The sequence below is a fragment of the Budorcas taxicolor genome, chromosome 3 (genome assembly GCF_023091745.1).
Source record: "Budorcas taxicolor isolate Tak-1 chromosome 3, Takin1.1, whole genome shotgun sequence".
NCBI classification, from domain to species: Eukaryota; Metazoa; Chordata; class Mammalia; order Artiodactyla; family Bovidae; genus Budorcas; species Budorcas taxicolor.
In genome coordinates this window covers 95,437,709-95,457,171 of record NC_068912.1, presented here as the reverse complement: position 1 = coordinate 95,457,171, position 19,463 = coordinate 95,437,709, and the positions used below count along the sequence as shown (strand labels likewise).

General features: G+C 36.1%; 1 protein-coding gene across 1 annotated transcript in view; it reads left to right on the top strand.

Moving 5' to 3' along the window:
* C3H1orf185 (chromosome 3 C1orf185 homolog) overlaps positions 1-19,463 on the top strand; it is a gene marked incomplete at its 5' end in the record, with an annotated part of 167,448 nt that continues 147,985 nt past the window's right edge. The window contains one exon of the mRNA XM_052638069.1: positions 1-41. Coding sequence (XP_052494029.1) covers positions 1-41 — 41 coding nt within the window. The remainder of the gene's footprint in view (positions 42-19,463) is intronic.

The following is a 19,463-nucleotide window of genomic DNA, read 5'->3' as shown; positions in this document are numbered from 1 at the left end:
CTTGACATCTTTGTGGGAAAATCAATTGACCATCCATATGTGTAGGTCTAATTCTGACTTTTTATTCTGTACCACTAATATGTCTATCATTATACAAAAAAATTTTTTTTTTCTTTTTTTGGCTAGGCTGTACAGATTGTGAGGTCTTAGTTCCCTGAACAGGGATTGAACTTGTGCCAGGGCAGCAAAAGCACTAAGCCCTAACCATTGGACCACCAAGGACATCCCTGTACAAGTATCATAGTCTTACTATAGCTTTACAGTAAGTTTCAAAATCAAGTAATGTGAGTTCTCCAACTGTTCTTTTCCAAATTTAATTTTGATATTCCATGTCCTTTGATTTCTATATACATTTTCAAATTTTAAGTTTAGCATGTCAAATCCTCAAAATTGATTAGGATTATGTTGAATCTATAAATTAATTTGGGGGAAATTGACATCTCAGCAATTTTGAGGATTTTGACCATGAATATCTCTCTAATTATTTAGGTTTAAATATTTCTTTCATTAATATTGTGCCATTCATCATATATAGATTTTGCATACATTTTGCCAGACTTGCTCCTATTTCATATTTTTATGCAGTATACATTTCAATTTGCAATTGTTCATTGCTAGCGTATAGAAAATCAATGACTTTTGTGCTTTAACCTTATATCCTATAACCTTGCTAAACTCACTAATTATTCTAGCTTTTTTTTGGTAGATACTTTTTGACTGTCAACACAGATAACCATGGGTCTATAAATAAAGACAGGTTTCATTTTTTTCCCCTATCCAATCTGTATGCCTTTTATTTCTTTTTCTTGTCTTACTGCACTGCCTATGACCTCCAATACAGTGTTGAATAGGAGTGGCAAGAGAGCACTTTCTTCCCTTATTTCATTTCTGAACTTAAGGAGAAAGCTTTCAGTCTTTCACCATGATACTCAGTTCAATTCAGTCGCTCAGTCATGTCCGGCTCTTTGTGACCCCATGGAGTGCAGCACGCCAGGCTTCTCTGTCCATCACCAACTCCTGGAGCTTACTCAAACTCAAGTCCATCGAGTCAGTAATGCCATCCAACCATCTCATCCTCTGTCATCCCCTTCTCCTCTTGCCTTCAATCTTTCCCAGCATCGAAGTCTTTTCCAGTAAGTCAGCTCTTCGCATCAGGTGGCCAAAGTATTGGAGTTTCAGCTTCAGCATCAGTCCTTTCAATGAATATTCAGGACTGATTTCCTTTAGGATTGATTGGTTGGGATCTCCTTTCAGTCCACAAGACTCTCAAGAGTCTTCTCCAACACCACAGGTCAAAAGCATCAATTCTTCGATGCTCAGCTTTCTTAATAGTCCAACACTCAGTCCATACATGACTAGTGGAAAAACCATAGCTTTGACTGGATGGATCTTTGTTGGCAAAGTAATGTCTCTGCTTTTTAATATGCTGTCTAGGTTGGTCATAGCTTTTCTTCCAAGGAGCAAGCATCTTTTAATTTCATGGCTGCAGTCACCATCTGCAGTGATTTTGGATGCCAAGAAAATAAATTCTCTCACCGTTTCCATTGTTTCCCCATCTATTTGCCATGAAGTGATGGAACCGGATGCCATGATCTTAGTTTTTTGAATGTTGAGTTTTAAGTCAGCCTTTTCACTCTCCTCTTTCACTTTCATCCAGAGGCTCTTTAGTTCTTCTTACTTTCTGCCATAAGGGTGTCATCTGCATATCTGAAGTTATTGATATTTCTCCCAGCAATCTTGATTCCAGCTTATGCTTCCTCCAGCCTAGCATTTCTCATGATGTACTCTGCATATAAATTAAATAAGCAGGGTGACAATATACAGCCTTGCTGTACTCCTTTCCTGATTTGGAACCAGTCTTTTGTTCCATGTCCAGTTCTAACTGTTGCTTCTTGACCTGCATACAGATTTATCAGGAAGCAGGTCAGGTGGTTTGGTATTCCCATTTCTTTAAGAATTTTCCACAGTTTGTTGTGATCCACACAGTCAAAGGCTTTGGGGTTAGTCAATAAAGCAGAAGTAGACGTTTTTCTGGAACTCTGTTGTTTTTTCGATGATCCAACAGATGTTGGCAACCATGATATTAGTTCTAGATTTTTCATAGATGCCTTTTTATCAGTTTAAGAAAGTTTTCTCTTATTCTTAGTTTGCTGGCAGTTTAAAAAATCATAAATGAATGTAATTTGTAAAATTTTTTCCTGCTTTTCTTGAGGTGATTTTTTTTTAGCTTCTCATAGACGTAAATTACATTGGTTTTCAGATGTTAAATCAACCTTGCATTCCTAGAAGAACTCTCACTTGGTTTTTATTTTTTTACTTCTTACATATTGCTGGTTTTTATATGCTAATATTTTGTTAAATATTTTAATGTTTATTTTCATGAATGTTATTGGCTTATAGTTTTGCTTCTTCTTGACATCTTGATATAGATGGAATATTTGTGTCCCTGCCCAAATTCATATGTTGAAACCTAATGCTTAATGTGATGGTATTAGGAGATGAGGGCCTATGGGAAGTGCTTAGATCAGGAGGGCAGACCCTTCATGAATGGGATTAATGTTCTTACGAAAGAATGCACCCCCTAGAGCTCCATAGTCACTATCGCCTATGAACCAGAAAGCAGACCTTCACCAGACATTGAACCTACCAGAGTCTTAGTGTTGGACTTCCCAGCCTCTAGAACTCTGAGAAATAAATTTCTGTTGTTGAGAATTCCCTGCTAGTCCAGTGATTAGGACTCTGAAGCTTTTACTCATGAGTTCTGGGTTCCATCCCTGGTCAGGGAGCTAAGATTCCACAAGTAGTGTGGCACAGCCAGAAAAAAACAAATGTGTTGTTAATAAACCACCTAGTCTGTGGTGTTTTGCAGCCTGAAAAGATAAGATACATCTCTCTCCCTCTCTGATTTTGGTAGTATGATAATGCTGACCTCATAAAATGAGTTGGGAAACGCTCCCTCTTCTGGTTTATGAAATAATTTATATAGAATTGGCATTATAACTTTCTTGAATGTTTGGTAGAATTCACTAGTGAAGCCCCTAGTGAAAATTGGCAAAATTTTTATCTACAGATTCAAAATTTAAAATAGATACAAGCTTATTTAGGTAACCTGTTTATTATTTAATAAGATTTGTTAGTTTGTGTTTTTAAAGGAATTTGTCTATTTTATTTTTGTTGTTAAATTTATTGAAAATACATTGGTCATAATATTGCTTTTTTTTAATGTCTGTACTATAGGTAGTTATATTCTCTCTTACATTCCTGATGTTGACAATTAATATCTTCTCTCTCTTTAATTCATTTATTTTGATCAATTGATGATATCATTATACCAAACTTTTCAGAGTCAGTTTTTGGCTTCACTGATTTTCTTTATTGCTTTTTTTTTTTTCCTTCAGTTTCACTGATTTCTGCTCTTACCTTTATTATTTTCTTTCTGTTTGCTTTCAGTTTAATTTGCTCTTATTTTCCTTTTTAAATAGAAGTTTAGCTGATTTACAATATTGTGTTAGTTTCAAGTGACAGCATAGTGATTTATTATTTTTTCAGATTATATTCCATTATAGGTTATTTTAAGATAATGGGTATAATTCCCTGTCTGTATAGTATAGCCTTGTTGCTTATATATTTTATATATAGTAGCTTCATCTGTTAGTCCCACACTCCTAATCTGTCCCTCCCCACTTCCCTCTCCTCTTTGGTAATCACGAGTTTGTTTTCTTTATCTGTAAGTCTGTTTCTGTTCTTTATATAGATTAATTTGTGTTATTTTTTAAAATTTTATTTTTTTCATTTGTTTTATTTTAAAATTTTATGTATTTATTTTTAGCTGCAGCACCATGCAGCATGCAGGATATTTAGTTCCCTGGCCAGGTATCAAATCCATGTGCCTTGCATTAGAAGCATAGAGTTTTAACTACTAGACTGCCAAAGAAGTCCCTGGGTTATTTTTTAGATTCCACATGTAAATGATATCATACACTGTTTGTCTTTCTTTGTATAACTTGTTCTGCTAAACGCAATATTCTCTAGGTCCTTCAATATTGCTGCAAATGGAAGTATTTGATTCCTTTTTATGGCTGAGTAATATTCCATTGTGTATATGTACTACATCTTAACTGAATCATCTGTTGATGAGTACTTGAGTTGTTTCCATGTCTTGGCTATTGTAGATCATGCTGCTATAAACACAGAGGTGCATGTATCATTTCAAGCTGGCATCTTTGTTTTTTCCTGATATATACCCAGGAGTGGAATTGCTGGGTCATATGGTAGTTCTATTTTTAGTTTTTTAAGGAACCTCCATAGTGGTTGCACCAATCTACATTCCCACCAACAGTATATAAGGAGGGTTCTCTTTTCTCCATATCCTCTCCAACATTTGTTACGTCTAGACTTTTTGATGATAGACATTTTGACCACTCTGTTATGATACCTCACTGCAGTTTTTGTTTTTAATTTTTTTAAATATTTAAAAATATTTATTTGTTTTTGGCTGTGCTGGTTTTTTGTTGCTGCGCATGGGCTTTCTCTAGTTGTGGCTAACAGGGACTACTTTCTAGTTGTGGTACATGGATCTCATTGTGGTGGCTTCTCTTATTGCAGAGCATAGGCTCTAGGCATGCGGGCTTCAGTAGTTGTGGCACATGGGCTCAATAGTTACAGCTTGCAGGCTCTAGAGAGCAGGCTCAGTAGTTCTAACACATAGGCTTATTTGCTTTGTGGCATGTGGGATCTTCCTGGACCAGGAATTGAACCCATGTCCCCTGCATTGGCAAGCAGATTCTTAACCATTGAACCACCAGGGAAGTCCCCTTATTGTAGTTTTGGTTTGCATTTTTCTAATAATTAGCAGTGTTGAGCATCTTTTCATGCACTTGCTAGCCATCTGTATGTCTTCTTTGGAAAAATGTCTGTTCAGGTGTTATGCTCATTTTTTGATTGGTTGTTTGTTTTTGATATTGAGTTATATGAGCTGTTTGTATGTTTTAAATATTAACCTCCTGTTGGTTGCATCATTTGCATTATTTGCTCTTATTTTCTTAAAGCAGAAGCTTAGATGATTGGTTTCACGTATTTCTTATTTCTAAAAGAATCAGTTGCTTCTCAAATTTCCCAACATCCAACAAATTCTGATATGCTCTGTTTTCAATCAATCAAAAATATTTCTAATTTTCTTGTGACTTTCTCTTTGATCCATGGGCTGTTTGTACTATGGCCAGAAAATATACTTTGTATTATTTCAGTTGATATCAACTACATCAGCCATATCAACAAATGTGAATGGCCAAAAAACATTAAATGAGAAAAATGAGGAAACTTTAATAATTACTGAAGACAACAATACACAGAGAAGTTATAAAAGTTATGAATTATATGAAGCAAATAACAGCAACTTCATAAATAACTTATCATTATAAATTAGTTAGTACTTATACGAGGTGCAAGGAAAAATAGACAGAAACATACTAACATATGATTCTTAATCTAACATGTGTCAATTTTAACCAAAGGTGTAAGACTTAAAAAGTCTTAAACAACACAGTAAATATGGTAGCCCTAATGCATATAACTTTACACTCTGATAATAGAAAATATGCCTGCTTCTCAAGTGCACATGAAGCATTTATGAAAATTTGTCACATAGTGAGCAAAACAATAATCCTCAACAAAAGGTAAATATATTACAAACTAGATTCTCTTATTTCACTTAAGAAAACTAAAAATAAATAGCAATTTTTTTTTTTTTTTGGTCTCCAGAAAATGTTTTATGTAGCTGCTGCTGCTACTTAGTCGCTTCAGTCATGTCCGACTCGGTGCGACCCCATGGACTGCAGTCCCGCAGGCTCCTCCATCCATGGGACTCTCCAGGCAAGAATACGGAGTGGGTTTCCATTTCCTTCTCCTTTTATGTAGCTGTGTAGCTTAAATATTTTTGTTTTGTCATTAGAAAATATAGAGTAATGATCAACAACTCCTTGTTTTTCAGACCCTCTATCTTGTGGCATTAATAATAATGGCAGTTAACATGTATTGTAAACTATGTGCCAGATACTGTCATCTTTTTAAAAATTTTTTATTTTACATTGGAGTACAGTTGTTTAACAATGTTGTGTTAGTTTCAACTGTATAGCAAAGTGATTCAGTTATACATATACATGTATCTAATCTTTTTCAAATTTTTTTCCCATTTAGGTTATTATAGAATATTGAGCAGAATTCCCTCTGCTATACAGTAGGTCTTTATTGGTTATCTATATTTTTATATATTCATTTATTTAAATATTTTATTTTATTTTGGCCATGCCACATAGTATGTGGGATCTCAATTCCCTGACCAGAGGTCAAACCCATGACCCCTGCAGTGGAAGCTTGGAGCCTTAACCACTGGCCCGCCAGGGAAGTCCAGTTATTTATTTTAAATAAAACAGTGTGTCAACCCCAAAATCCCAGTCTGTTACTCCCCATATCCTTCCCACCTGGTAACTAAAAGTTTGTTCTCTAAGTCTGTGAATCTGTTTCTGTTTTGTAGATAAGTTCATTTGTGTATATATATATATATATATGTATATATATATTTAGATTCTGTATATAAGTGATATCATGTGATATTTGTCTTTCTCTGTCTGACTTAACTTCACTTAGTATGATAATCTCCAGGTCCATCCATGTTGCTGCAAATAGAATTATTTCCTTTTTATTTCACTTAGTTCTTTATTTTTCCTCAGTTTTAAAAAAATTATTCATTTTTTAATTGAAAGATAATTGTTTTACAGAATTTTGTTGTTTTCTGTCAAACCTCAACATGAATCAGCCATCAGTTCAGTTCAGTTCAGTCACTCAGTCGTGTCCGACTCTTTGCAACCCCATGAATCTCAGCACGCCAGGCCTCCCTGTCCATCACCAACTCCCAGAGTTCACTCAGACTCACGTCCATCAAGTCAGTGATGCCATCCAGCCATCTCATCCACGGTCGTCCCCTTCTCCTCCTGCCCCCAATCCCTCCCAGCATCAGAGTCTTTTCCAATATCCGCTCCCTTTTGAACCTCCCTCCCATCTTGGCTGAGTAAATATTCCATTGTATATATGTACCACATCTAAACAAAATCTTCTTCCAACTACATATTTTATAAATTTCTCACAAACAACTCTTGGCTATAAAGGAAAATAAAATTGAAAAATCCCAAAATTTCTGAAAAAATAATAATAATGGGTAGATGTCAGAATCTCAGTGACATAAATAAAGTAGTGGTCAGAGGAAAATATCCTTAAACACTTATATCAATAAAAATGAAAACACATGAATTAGTTTTTAAACTTAACAAGCTAGAAAAGAAAAATCAAATGAAATCAGAGGGAGGACATAATATGTAAAAGCAAATATTGAGGCAGAACACAAAGAAACTGTACAACAAATAAGCTTCTTTTTCTTTGGGGAATGTAAATAAAATAGAAAAATCACTAGCTTTCCTATCAAGTGGCAGAAGGTATACATATGCAAAATAAGAAATGACAAATAGAAAATAAACAGTAATACAGAAAATATGAAAACAAATAATGAAAAACTACTTTTCACAGCTCTATGCAAACACATTGAGTATAGTTAAAAATAGATAATTTCTAGTAAATAAAATTTACGAAGATTGACCTCAATGTAGATAAAAAGCTTAAATAAGCCAATTTCCACAGGAAAAAAAATAGAAAAAATTATCAAAGAAGTAGCTCTCAAAAAAGCAATATTATATGTTTTACAGGCAAATTTTGCCAACTTCTCAAACACAAATAATGACAAGCTCACTTAAATTATTCCACAACATCATAAAAAAAAGGAAAAATTTTAAATGCTATCCTTGATAAAGATAGGAACCAAGAACAATACTGTGGTAGATTGAGTTATATGACCAATTACTCATTGTCCCCCATATCTATATGCTTTGCCAGGTGAATTTGCTATTCCTCTCAAAAGAAGCAGACTATATTTTCCAGCCCCTTATATTTAGGCTCAGTCATATGATTTGTGTTGGCTGATAGGATTGTTAGCTTTTGTTGGTTAACTGACTACCCAAAAACTTAATGCTTAAAACAATAAGATTTATTATTTAATATGGTTCTGTGGATTGACTAGAGGGTTCTTCTCAATTTGATCAGTTTACATAAAGTTGGATAGTCTAGAATGGTTTTTAAACATTTGACAAAATATTCAATTTCATTCAAAATTATATAAATGCACAGTGAAAATATAATTCTCATTGATAACTTTGGTATGAAATTTTTAATTTGGTAAAAAAAAAGGAACAGTGTATTCTGTTGGTGAGGCTAGGGGAAAACAGGCACTCAAATCATTATTGGTGGGAATAAAATAGTGGTACAACCTCTCTGAAATAAATTTGACAACACATAATAAATGCATTTGAATCAATGGATAACCAAAATATGATATATTCATAAAATATAATATTTTCAGACAAAAGGGAATGAAGTATTGATATATGGTACAACATAGAGGAACCTTGAAAACATTATGCTAAATGAAAAGAAGCCAGGCATAAAAGACTACATATTGTATGATTCTATTCATATAAAATGTCCAGAATAGGCTATATACACAGAAAGTTGTCAGGGGCAATTGGAGGGGGAAATAGGGAATGACTGTTAAAGGGCATAGAGTTCCATTTGAAGTGAAGTGAAGTTGCTCACTCGTGTCCGACTCTTCACAAACCCATGAACTGTAGCCTACCAGGATCCTCTGTCCATGGGATTTTCCAGGCAAGAGTACTGGAGTGGGATTTCCTTCTCCAGAGGATCTTCCCGACCCAGGGATCGAACCCGGGTCTCCTGCATTGTAGGCAGACGCTTTACCATCTGAGTGATAAAAAAGTTTTTGAACTAGATAGTGGTGATAGCTACACAATTTTGTAAAAATGCCAAAATCACTGAACCATTCATTTTATTAAAAGGGTGAATATTATGGTGGATGTATTATATATAAAATCTTTTTCAAAAAGAAAGAGACAAAAAAGACAAAATCAGAACCCAGAATGTGTCTGTGCCTTTACTTGATACAAAGATGATGATGAGTCTAAATAGTATATGTTCTTTAGTTTTGAAGTGCTAGAAGAGGCTGTTTCTTTATTTCTCTCAGTGTGAATGAGGAAATGTATTTCTTTTGGTTACCTCACTATCCCTAATTCCTACCATAGTGCCCAGAACATGGTAGACACCCTGTAAATATGTACTGAAGAATGAAGGAGAGAGTTAAGAAATGTTATTTTGTAATCACCAGTGTAATAGTACTTAGCTAGAAATCACTATGTGAAAGTTTGCTGGGTAACAAGATACTTATGAAACCAAGCAGGACCCTGTGAGACTCCTGGGCACAGAAACTTTGCTATGTCCCTGTTTCTTTTTTTTTTTTTTTAATTAATTAATTTTAATTGGAGGAATTACAATATTGTGATGGTTTTTGCTATACATCAACATGAATCAGTCACAGGTATACATGTGTCCCCCCCATCCTGAACCCTGCTCACACCTCCCTCCCCTCCCTATCCCTCTGGGTTGTCCCAGAGCACTGGCTTTGGGTGCTATGCTTCATGCATCAAACTGCCACTAGTCATCTATTTCACATATGGTAATGTACGTGTTTCAGTGTTACTCTCTCAAATCATCCCACCCTCACCTTCTCACGCTGATTCCAAAAGTCTGTTCTTTATGACTGTGCCTCCTTTGCTGCCCTGAATGTAGGATTATAGGTACATCTTTCTGAATCCCATACATATGCATTAATATACAGTATTGTCTTTCTCTTTCTGACTTACTTCACTCTGTGTAATAGGCTCCAGGTTCATCCACCTCATTAGAACTAACTCAAATGTGTTCCTTTTTACAGCTGAGTAATATTCCATGGCTTCCCTGGTAGCTCAGCTGGTAAAGAATCTGTCTGCAATGCAGGAGATGCCAGTAGACAGGGGTTTGACTCCTGGATCAGGAAGATCGCCTGGAAGAGGAAATGGCAATCCACTCCAGTATTCTTGCTGGGAAAATCCCATGGGCTGAAGAGCCTGGCAGGCTATAGTCCATGGATTTGCAAAGAGTCAGACATGACTGAGTAATTAGACATGCACAGCTTAATCATAATGTGTTTTGCTATGGATGACATTCATTTATCCTTCTTGGAACATATTGAACTTCTTGAATATGTAATTTCTTATCTTTGGTCAAAAAGCACATGCAATATTTCATTGTGTATATATACCACAACTTCCTTATCCATTCATCTGCTGATGGACATTTAGGTTGCTTTCATGTCCTAGCTATTGTAAATAGTGCTGCAATGAGAAATAAAAATCAAATGCAAATCAAAATGACAATGAGGCATTATCTCATACTGGTCAGAATGGCCATCAACAACAAGTCTACAAACAAATGCTGGAGAGGGTATGGAGAACAGGGAACCCTCTCGCACTGTTGATGGGAATGCAAACTGGTACAGACATTATCGAGAACAGGGTAGAGATTCCTTAAAAACGGGAAATAGAATTGCTATACAACTCAGCAATCCCACTGCTGGGCACATTCCCTGTTTCTTTTAGAGAAATGACTCCAGCCTTCATGATCCTTGCTGAGTTCCAAAAGGCAGATTGAACAGTTGCTAATTAGACAAGGGAGGGGGATACAGAAATAAGGGAGAAGCAGAAGTAATAGTGCAGCCTTGGGGGCATTGTCCTGATGCTACCTCAAGGGATACACAATATAATATCTTTGACATCTTTGTTGTTGTTCAGTTGCTAAGTCCTGTCTGGCTCTTTGAAACCCAATGGACTGCAGAATGCCAGGTTTCCCTGTCCTTCACTATTTCCAGGAGTTTGATCAAACACTTGATGATTGAGTTGGTGAGGCCATCCAACCATCTCATCCTCTGTCACCTCTTCTCCTCCTGCCCTCAATCTTTCCCAGCATTAAGATCTTTTCCAATAAGTGGGCACTTCCCATCAGGTGGCCAAAGTATTGGAGCTTCAGCTGTAGCATCAGGCCTTCCAATGAATATTCAGGGTTGATTTCCTTTAGGATTGACTGGTTTAATTTCCTTTCAGTGCAAGGGACTCTTAAGAGTCTTCTCCAGCACGACAATTCAAAAGCATCAATTCTTCGGCACTCAGCCTTCTTCATGGTCCAACTCTCACATCCATACATGACTACTGGAAAAACCATAGCTTTGACTATATGGACCTTTTTCGGAAAAGTGATATCTCTGCTTTTTAATATGCTGTCTAGGTTTGTCATGGGCTTCCTGATGGGTTGTGCGTGCATACGTGCTAAGTCGCTTGTCATGTCTGACTCTTTGCAACCCTAAGAATTGTAGCCCGCCAGGCTCCTCTGTCCATGGGATTCTCTGGGCATGAATACTGAAGTGGATTGCCATGCCCTTCTCCAGGGAATCTTCCTGATCCAAGGATCAAACCCGCATCTCATATCTCCTACATTGGCAAGTGGGTTCTTAACCACTTGCACCTGTAAAGGATCTGCATGCAATGCAGGAGACCCTAGGTATGATCCCATTACTTCATGGCAAATAGATGGGGAAAAAATGGAAACAGTTAGAGATTTTATTTTCTTGGGCTCCAAAATCACTGCAGATGGTGACTGCAGCCATGAAGTTAAAAGATGCTTGCTTCTTGGGAGAAGCTGTGACAAACCTAGATAGCATGTTAACAGCAGAGACATCACCTTGCTGACAAAAGTCCATATAGTCCAAGCTATGGTGTTCCCAACAGTCATGTACGGATGAAAGAGGTGGACCATAAAGAAGGCTGAGCACCAGAGAATTGATGCTTTTGAACTATGGTGCTGGAGAAGACTCTAGAGAGTCCCTTGGACAACAAGGAGATCAAACCAGTCAATCCTAAAGGAAATCAACCCTGAATATTCATTGGAAGACCTGATGCTGAAGCTGAAGCTCCAATACTTTGACCACCTTGATGGTCAAATACTTTGACCATCATCAGTACTTTGATGCAAAGAGCCAACTCATTGGAAAAGGCCCTGATGCTGGGAAAGACTAAGGGCAGGAGGAGAAGGAGGTGATAGAGGATGAGATGATTGGATGGCATCATTGACTCAATGGACATGAGTTTAAGCAAAGTCTGGGACATAGTGAAGGATAGGAAACCTGGTGTGCTGCAGTCCATGGGATCATAAAGAATCAGACACCACTGAGCAACTGAATAACAAAGGTTTGTCATAGCTTTCCTTCCAAGGAGCAAGTGTCTTTTAATTTCATGGCTGCAATCACTGCCAGCAATAATTTTGGAACCCAAGAATATAAAATCTGCCACTGTTTCCACTTTTCCACTTCTATTTGCCATGAAGTGATGGGACTGGATGCCATGATTTTAGTTTTATGAATGTTGAGTTTTAAGCCAGCTTTTTCATTCTCTTCTTTCACCCTCATCAAGAGGCTCTTTAGTTCCTCTTTGCTTTCTGCCCTAAGAATGGTATCATCTGTATCTCTGAGATTGTTGATACTTTCCCAGCAATCTTGATTCTAGACAAAAACTCTCAACAAAGGGAAAATTCTTCACTCCAGAGAAGAGCACCCAAGAACACCTAAGATTAAAGGAAGTAGAGAAACTCATCAAGAGACTACCTGAAATCATATCAAAGGAGTGCAGACCCTGTACACACCCTAATCCTTATCAGCAATCCTGGCCTTGAACCATTGCTATAAAACTTCTTCAGAATCCTCCCAGGTGGGGACTCATAGTTTTTCAGGGCATGAGTCGGTATTCTCTTTGGCCTGACGACGAACTAAAGCTATTCTTTTATAAAGTAAATGTTAGTCACTCAATTGTGTCCAACTCTTTGCGACCCAGGCACTTTAGCCAGCCAGGCTCCTCTGTCCATGGAATTATCCAAGTAAGAATAATGGTGTGAGTTGCCATTCCCTTCTCCAGGGGAATCTTTCCAACCCAGGGACTGATCCTGGGTCTCCCACATTGCAGGGAGATTCTTTACCATCTGAGCTACCCCAAAACTCTGTCTCCAAGATTTGATTCAGCACAAGTGCGCAGAGGCCGAGTTTCTGGCATCATTTATATGATCTCCAAGGTCACCCTCAAGATTGCTTATTAATCACAAAAGGGAATCGTGTAATTATAATGGAGATCTCTTGAACATCACTTTAATCAATGATCAAACTAGGCATGACTCTAATGGAATGAAATGATATTAAAGCATCTCCTGATAAGATACAGGGGACAAACACAACTGTTGTTCACTCAGTTGTGTCCGACTCTTGGAGACCCAATGGACTGCAGCATGCCAGGCTTCCCTGTCCTTCATTATCTCCCAGAGCTTGCTCAAACTCATGTCCATTGAGTTGATGTTGCCATAAAACCATCTCATCCTCTGTCATCCCCTTCTCCTCCTGCCTTCAATCTTTCCCAGCCTCAGGGTCTTTTCCAATGAGTCAGTTGTTCACATCAGGTGGCCAAAGTATTGGAGCATCAGTTTCATCATCAATCTTTCTAATAAACATTCAGGGTTGATTTCCTTTAGCATTGACTGGTTTGATCTCCTTGCTGTCCAAGGAACTCTCAAGAGTCTTCTCCAGCACCACAATTTGAAAGCATCAATTCTTTGGTGCTCAGCCTTCTTTATGGTCCAACTCTCAGTCTGTACATGACTACTGAGAAAACCCTAGTTTGGACTACATGGACTTTTGTCGGCAAAGTGATATCTCTGCTTTTTCATATGCTGTCTAGGTTTGTCATAGCTTTTCTCCCAAGGAGCAAGCATCTTTTAATTTCATGGCTGCAGTCACTGTCTACAGTGATTTTGGAGCCAATAAAAATCTGTCATTGTTCACACTTTTTCTCCATCTATTTGATGTGAAATGCTAAGACTGGATGCCATGATCTTGGTTTTTTGAATGCCGAGTTTTAAGCCAGCTTTTCACTTTCCTCTTTCACTTTCATCAAGAGGCTGTCTAGTTCCTTTCACTTTCTGCCGTTAGAGTGGTATTATCTGCGTATATGAGATTGTTGATATTTCTCCCTGCAATCTTGATTCCAGCTTGTGCTTCATCCAGCCTGGCATTTCTCATGATGTACTCTGCATATAAATTAAATAAGCACGGTGACAATATACAGCCTTGACATACTCCTTTCCCAATTTTGAACCAGTCCATTGTTCTGTTTCCTGTTCTAACTGTTGCTTCTTTACCTGCATACAGATTTCTCTGGAGAGAGGTAAGGTGACCTAGTATTCTCATTTCTTAAAGAATTTCCCACAGTTTGTTGTGATCCGCACCATCAAAGGCTTTAGCATAGTCAGTGAAGTGGAAGTAGATATTCTTCTGATATTCCTTTGCTTTTTCTATGATCCAACAGATGTTGGCAATTTGTTCTCTGGTTCCTCTGCCTTTTCTAAATCCAGCTTGAACATCTGGAAGTTTCTCGATTCACGTACTGTTGAAGCCTCACTTGGAGAATTTTGAGCATTACCTTGCTAGTATGTGAGATGAGTGCAGTTTTGTGATAGTTTGAACATTCTTTGTCCTTGCCTTTCTTTGGGACTGGAGTGAAAACTGACCTTTTCCAGTCCTGTTGTCACTGATGCATGTTCCAAATTTGGGGGCATACTGAGTGCAACACTTGAACAGCATCATCTTTTAGGATTTGAAATAACTCAGCTGGAATTCCATCACCTCCACTAGCTTTGTTTATAGTGATGCTTCCTAAGACCTACTAGACTTCACCCTCCAGGATGGCTGGCTTTAGGAGAGTGATCACACCATCATGTTTGTCTGGGTCAATAGGAGCTTTTTTGTATAGCTCTTTGTGTATTTTTGCCACCTCTTCTTAATATCTGCTGTTTCTGTTAGGTCCATAACATTTTGTCCTTTATTGCACCCATCTTTGTATGAAATGTTCCCTTGGTATCTCTAATTTTCTTGAAGAGATCTCTAGTTTTCCCCATTCTATTGTTTTCCTCTATTTCTTTGCATTGTTCACTTAGGAAGGCTTTCTTATCTCTCCTTGCTATTCTCTGGAACTCTGTATTCAGATGGGTATATCTTTGCTTTTCTCCTTTGCCTTTCACATCTCTTCTTTTCTGTTATTTGTGCACAGTGCTACTTACATATTGTATACATAATATTACTTATGAAATTTCTTGCCCAAAATGTTTAACCAGAGTCTAATTTTGAAAGGCAATCAGACAATAAACAGATTGTGAGATATTCTATGGCTCAACCCTTTAAAAATATCAGTGTTATCAAAGAAAAAATAGATTTACAGTGACTAAAGAGATGATACATGCAGCAACATGCATGGTCTTGTCTTGGATCCTTGATTGAATTAAAGACAACTTTAAAGAACATTTTTGGACAACTAGGGAACTTTTAATGTGGACTGTATATTGGACAATATGAATGTATCAATGTTAAATTTCCTGAGATAATAGCAATGTGATTATTTTCAAGAATATCCTTGCTAGAAGATACCAAAAGCTGGCCTTTGAACAGGTTAAAAAATATTCATAAACCTTTTAGCTAGGTTGATCAAGAAATAGATAATACAAAAATTAACCACTATAGATTTTTTAAGGATAAAACAAAAATTATGAACAAATTTATCTTAATAAATACAAGAACCTGAATGAAAAGTACACATTTCTTCTTGGTAATAACAGATAAACAAATTAACAAAATTGAATCAAGAAGAAATATAACTTTGATGAGTTGCATAGTGTTTTACCTATTAAGGAAATTAAATTCTTAGTTTAAAACTTTAATGCTAAGGTAACTCTGGTTCCAAATGACCTCAGTGATTTGACTTCATAAAGTTTAAGGACTTCATAAATTTTCATAATGCTAACCCTGCACAAACTCTTTCAGAAAATAGTAGAAATACTTTTCAGTTGATTTTATGACATAAGCATTACCCTGATACCAAAACTGGGCATCAGAAGAAAATAAAGCTATTGAGTATCTCTCATAAACATGGATAAAACACTTCCTTTCAAAATATTCACAATTAGAATTCACTAATATATAATATAGCCTGAGGAAGTAAAGTTTAGCACAGAAATGCAAGGTTGGTTTAACATTCAAAGGTCAATCACTTTAATTCACTATGTTAGCAAAATTCAGGAGAAAACTCATATAATCATCTCAACCGATGTAGAAAAAGCACTTGTAGATACCCATGCATTATAAAAAGTAATAATAAAATGGACGTCTTTAACCTCAACAGGGCATCTATGCAAAAATTATGACTAACCTCATTTGTAATGATTAGACTCAGTGTTTTCCTCCATCAGATCAGGAGCATGGCAAGGATGTACATTCTCACCACTTCTATTCAATGTTGTGTTGGTTATCTTAATGAGTGAAATAAGCAATAAAAAGAAATAAAAGGCACAGACATTAGAAAGGAAGTTACTTCTTAATGTCATAAATTACTTACTGATGAACTTAACAAAATATGTTCACAAGTTATACATTTCAAACCACAAACACTGGCAATAAGTTTTAAAAATAAATGGAGACATATAGTGTAATGGACTCATGGATTAGAAAAGTCAGCAGCACTAAGATCTTAATCTTCTCAAATTGATTAATGGAGTCAACAGAATCACATTCAAATGCCTAGAGGGTACCCTTTGTTAGAAACTAACAACTTAATTCTATAATTTGAATGAAAATACAAAGCTCCTAGAAAAGTAAAAATAATTTTGAAGAAAACAATAATGTTGGAGGACTAACTCTACCTGATTCGTAGGTGTACTATAAAATTCACAAATATTTTACACAGCAAAGGAAACCATAAACAAAACAGAAAGACAACATATGGACTAGGAGAAAATATTTGCAAATAATGCAACCAACAAAGGCAAACTCAGGGAGCTAATGAAGGACAGGGAATCTTGAGTGCTGCAGTCCATGGGCTTGTAAAGAGTTGGACACGACTTAGCAACTGAACAACATACAACTCAATAAGAAAAACCAATTCTATTAAAAAATGGGCAGAAGATGTAGATAGACATTTATTTGAAAAAGGCATATAGGTGGCCAATAGGTAGATGAAAAGATGCTCAACAGCACTAATTTTTAGAGAAATATAAATCAAAACTACAACGAGATATTACCTTACTTTGGGGAGAATGACCATCATTAAAAAACCTACAAAAGACAAATTCTGGAGAGGGTATGAATAAAAGGGAACCTTTGTAAACTGATGGTGAGAATGTAAATTAGTGTAGTCACTATGGAGAATAGTATAGGAGTTACTCAAAAAACTAAAAAATATAATTCCATATGGTTTAGCAATCCCCACTACTGGGCATATGTCCAGACAAAACTATAATCTGAAAAGATACATGCATCCCTATGTTCATAGCAGCACTATTTATAATAGCCTTAGACATGGAAACAACCTAAATGTTCATCGAAAGATGAATCGATAAATAGATATGCCATACACAGAGACACACACCCACAAGAATATTATTTAGCCATAAAAAATAATGAAATCACTTGCAGTTACATGGGTGTACCTAGAGCTTATCATACTAAGAGAAGTAAGTCAGAAAGAGAAAGGCAAATATCATAAGATATCACTTATATTTGGAATCCAAAGTATGACACAAATGAGCATATCTATGAAAGAGAAAAAAACTCACGGACATAGAGAACAGACTTGTGGTTGGCAAGGAGAAGTAAGAGTTGGATTAAGAGTATGGAACTAGCAGATGCAAAATACTATATTTAGAATAGAGAAGCAATGAGATCCCATTGTATAGCAACCTATATTCAATATGCTGTAGTAAAGCATAATGGAAAAGAATATGAAAAAGAATGTTCTGTATACCAGAAACTAACACAGCATTGTAAATCAACTATACTTCAATTTTAAAAAGCCATAATGGAAAATAATTTTTTAAATACTTCAGAAATAAAAGATACACAAATTGGAAAGGAAGAAGAAAATTATCTCTGCCTATAGATGATATAAGTACAAAACACTAAAAATTCTACAATCACACACACTTTAGAGTTCATAAATCAATTTAGCAACGTAGCAAAGTTGCAGGTTACAAAATTAGCACACGTAAGCCAGCTGCATTTTTATACACTATCAATGAACAGTTTAAAAAGGAAATCAAAATATAATTCCATTTACAATAGTTTCAAAAAAGAATAAGATGTTTAGAAATAAGTTTAATCAATATTGCACACTGAACATTACTGAAAGGAATTTTTAAAAGGAATTAATAAATACATAAATAAATGAAAAGACACCCCATATTTATGAATTATAAGACTTAATACTATTAAGATGACAATATTATTAAGACGACAATACTACCCAGAGTATTCTACCAATTTGATGCAGTTCCTATCAAAATCCAAACATTTTTTCATAAATAGAAAAACTCATTATAAAATCCATATGGAATTTGGGGGACTCCAAATAATCTAAACAATAAATAAGAATAAAATTGGAAGACTCACACTTCTTGACTTTAAAACTTACTACAAAGTTGCAGTAATCAAAACAGTGTGGTACTGGCATAAGGATAGACATAAAAATCAATGGATGGACTTCCCTAATGGTCCAATATGCCTGCCATTGCAGGGGACACAGGTTCTTTCCCTGGTCTGGGAAGATTCCACATGCCATGGAATACTACTGTGCACCACAATTACTGAGCCCGCCCTCTAGAGCCTGCAAGCTGCAACTACTTAGCCCATTTTCCCTTGACCCCATGCTCCAAAACAGTGAAGACCCAGTGCAGCCAAAAACAAAACAAATGGAACAACACCAACAAACACCACACAATGGACTAGAATAAAGCCCTCTCCCCCGGAAAAAGAACCTAGAACTATATTCTCACATAATGGTCAGAATGAATTCAATACTGCTGCCAAGATCATTCAATGAAGGAAAGAAGAGGTTTTTGTTTTTTAACAAAACTTACTAGGAAAACTGTACATCCACATGCAAAAGAATTAAATTAGAATATTACTTTACACCACATAAAAAATTAACTCAAAATGACTCAAAGACCCAAATATAAGAGATTTAACCATAAAACCCCTGAAATAAAACATAGAGGGAAAGCTTCATGACATTAATTTTGTCAGTGTTTATTTGATAAAACATAAAAAACACATGCAACAAAAGAAAAAATAAATTGACCTTCACCAAAATTAAAAACTTCTGTGCACCAAGGGACAGTGTAAGGAGAATGAAACCACAACTTACAGAGGAGAAAAATATTTCCAAATCATATAACTGATAAGGGATTAATATCCAGAATATAAAAAGAACTCTTACAACTCAACAACAACAACAAAAAATCCAGCTTTAAAATAGGCACAAGATTTAAGTAGTCATTTTCCGAAAGAAGAAATACAAATGGTCAATATGGAAATGAAATGGTGCTCAACACCACTG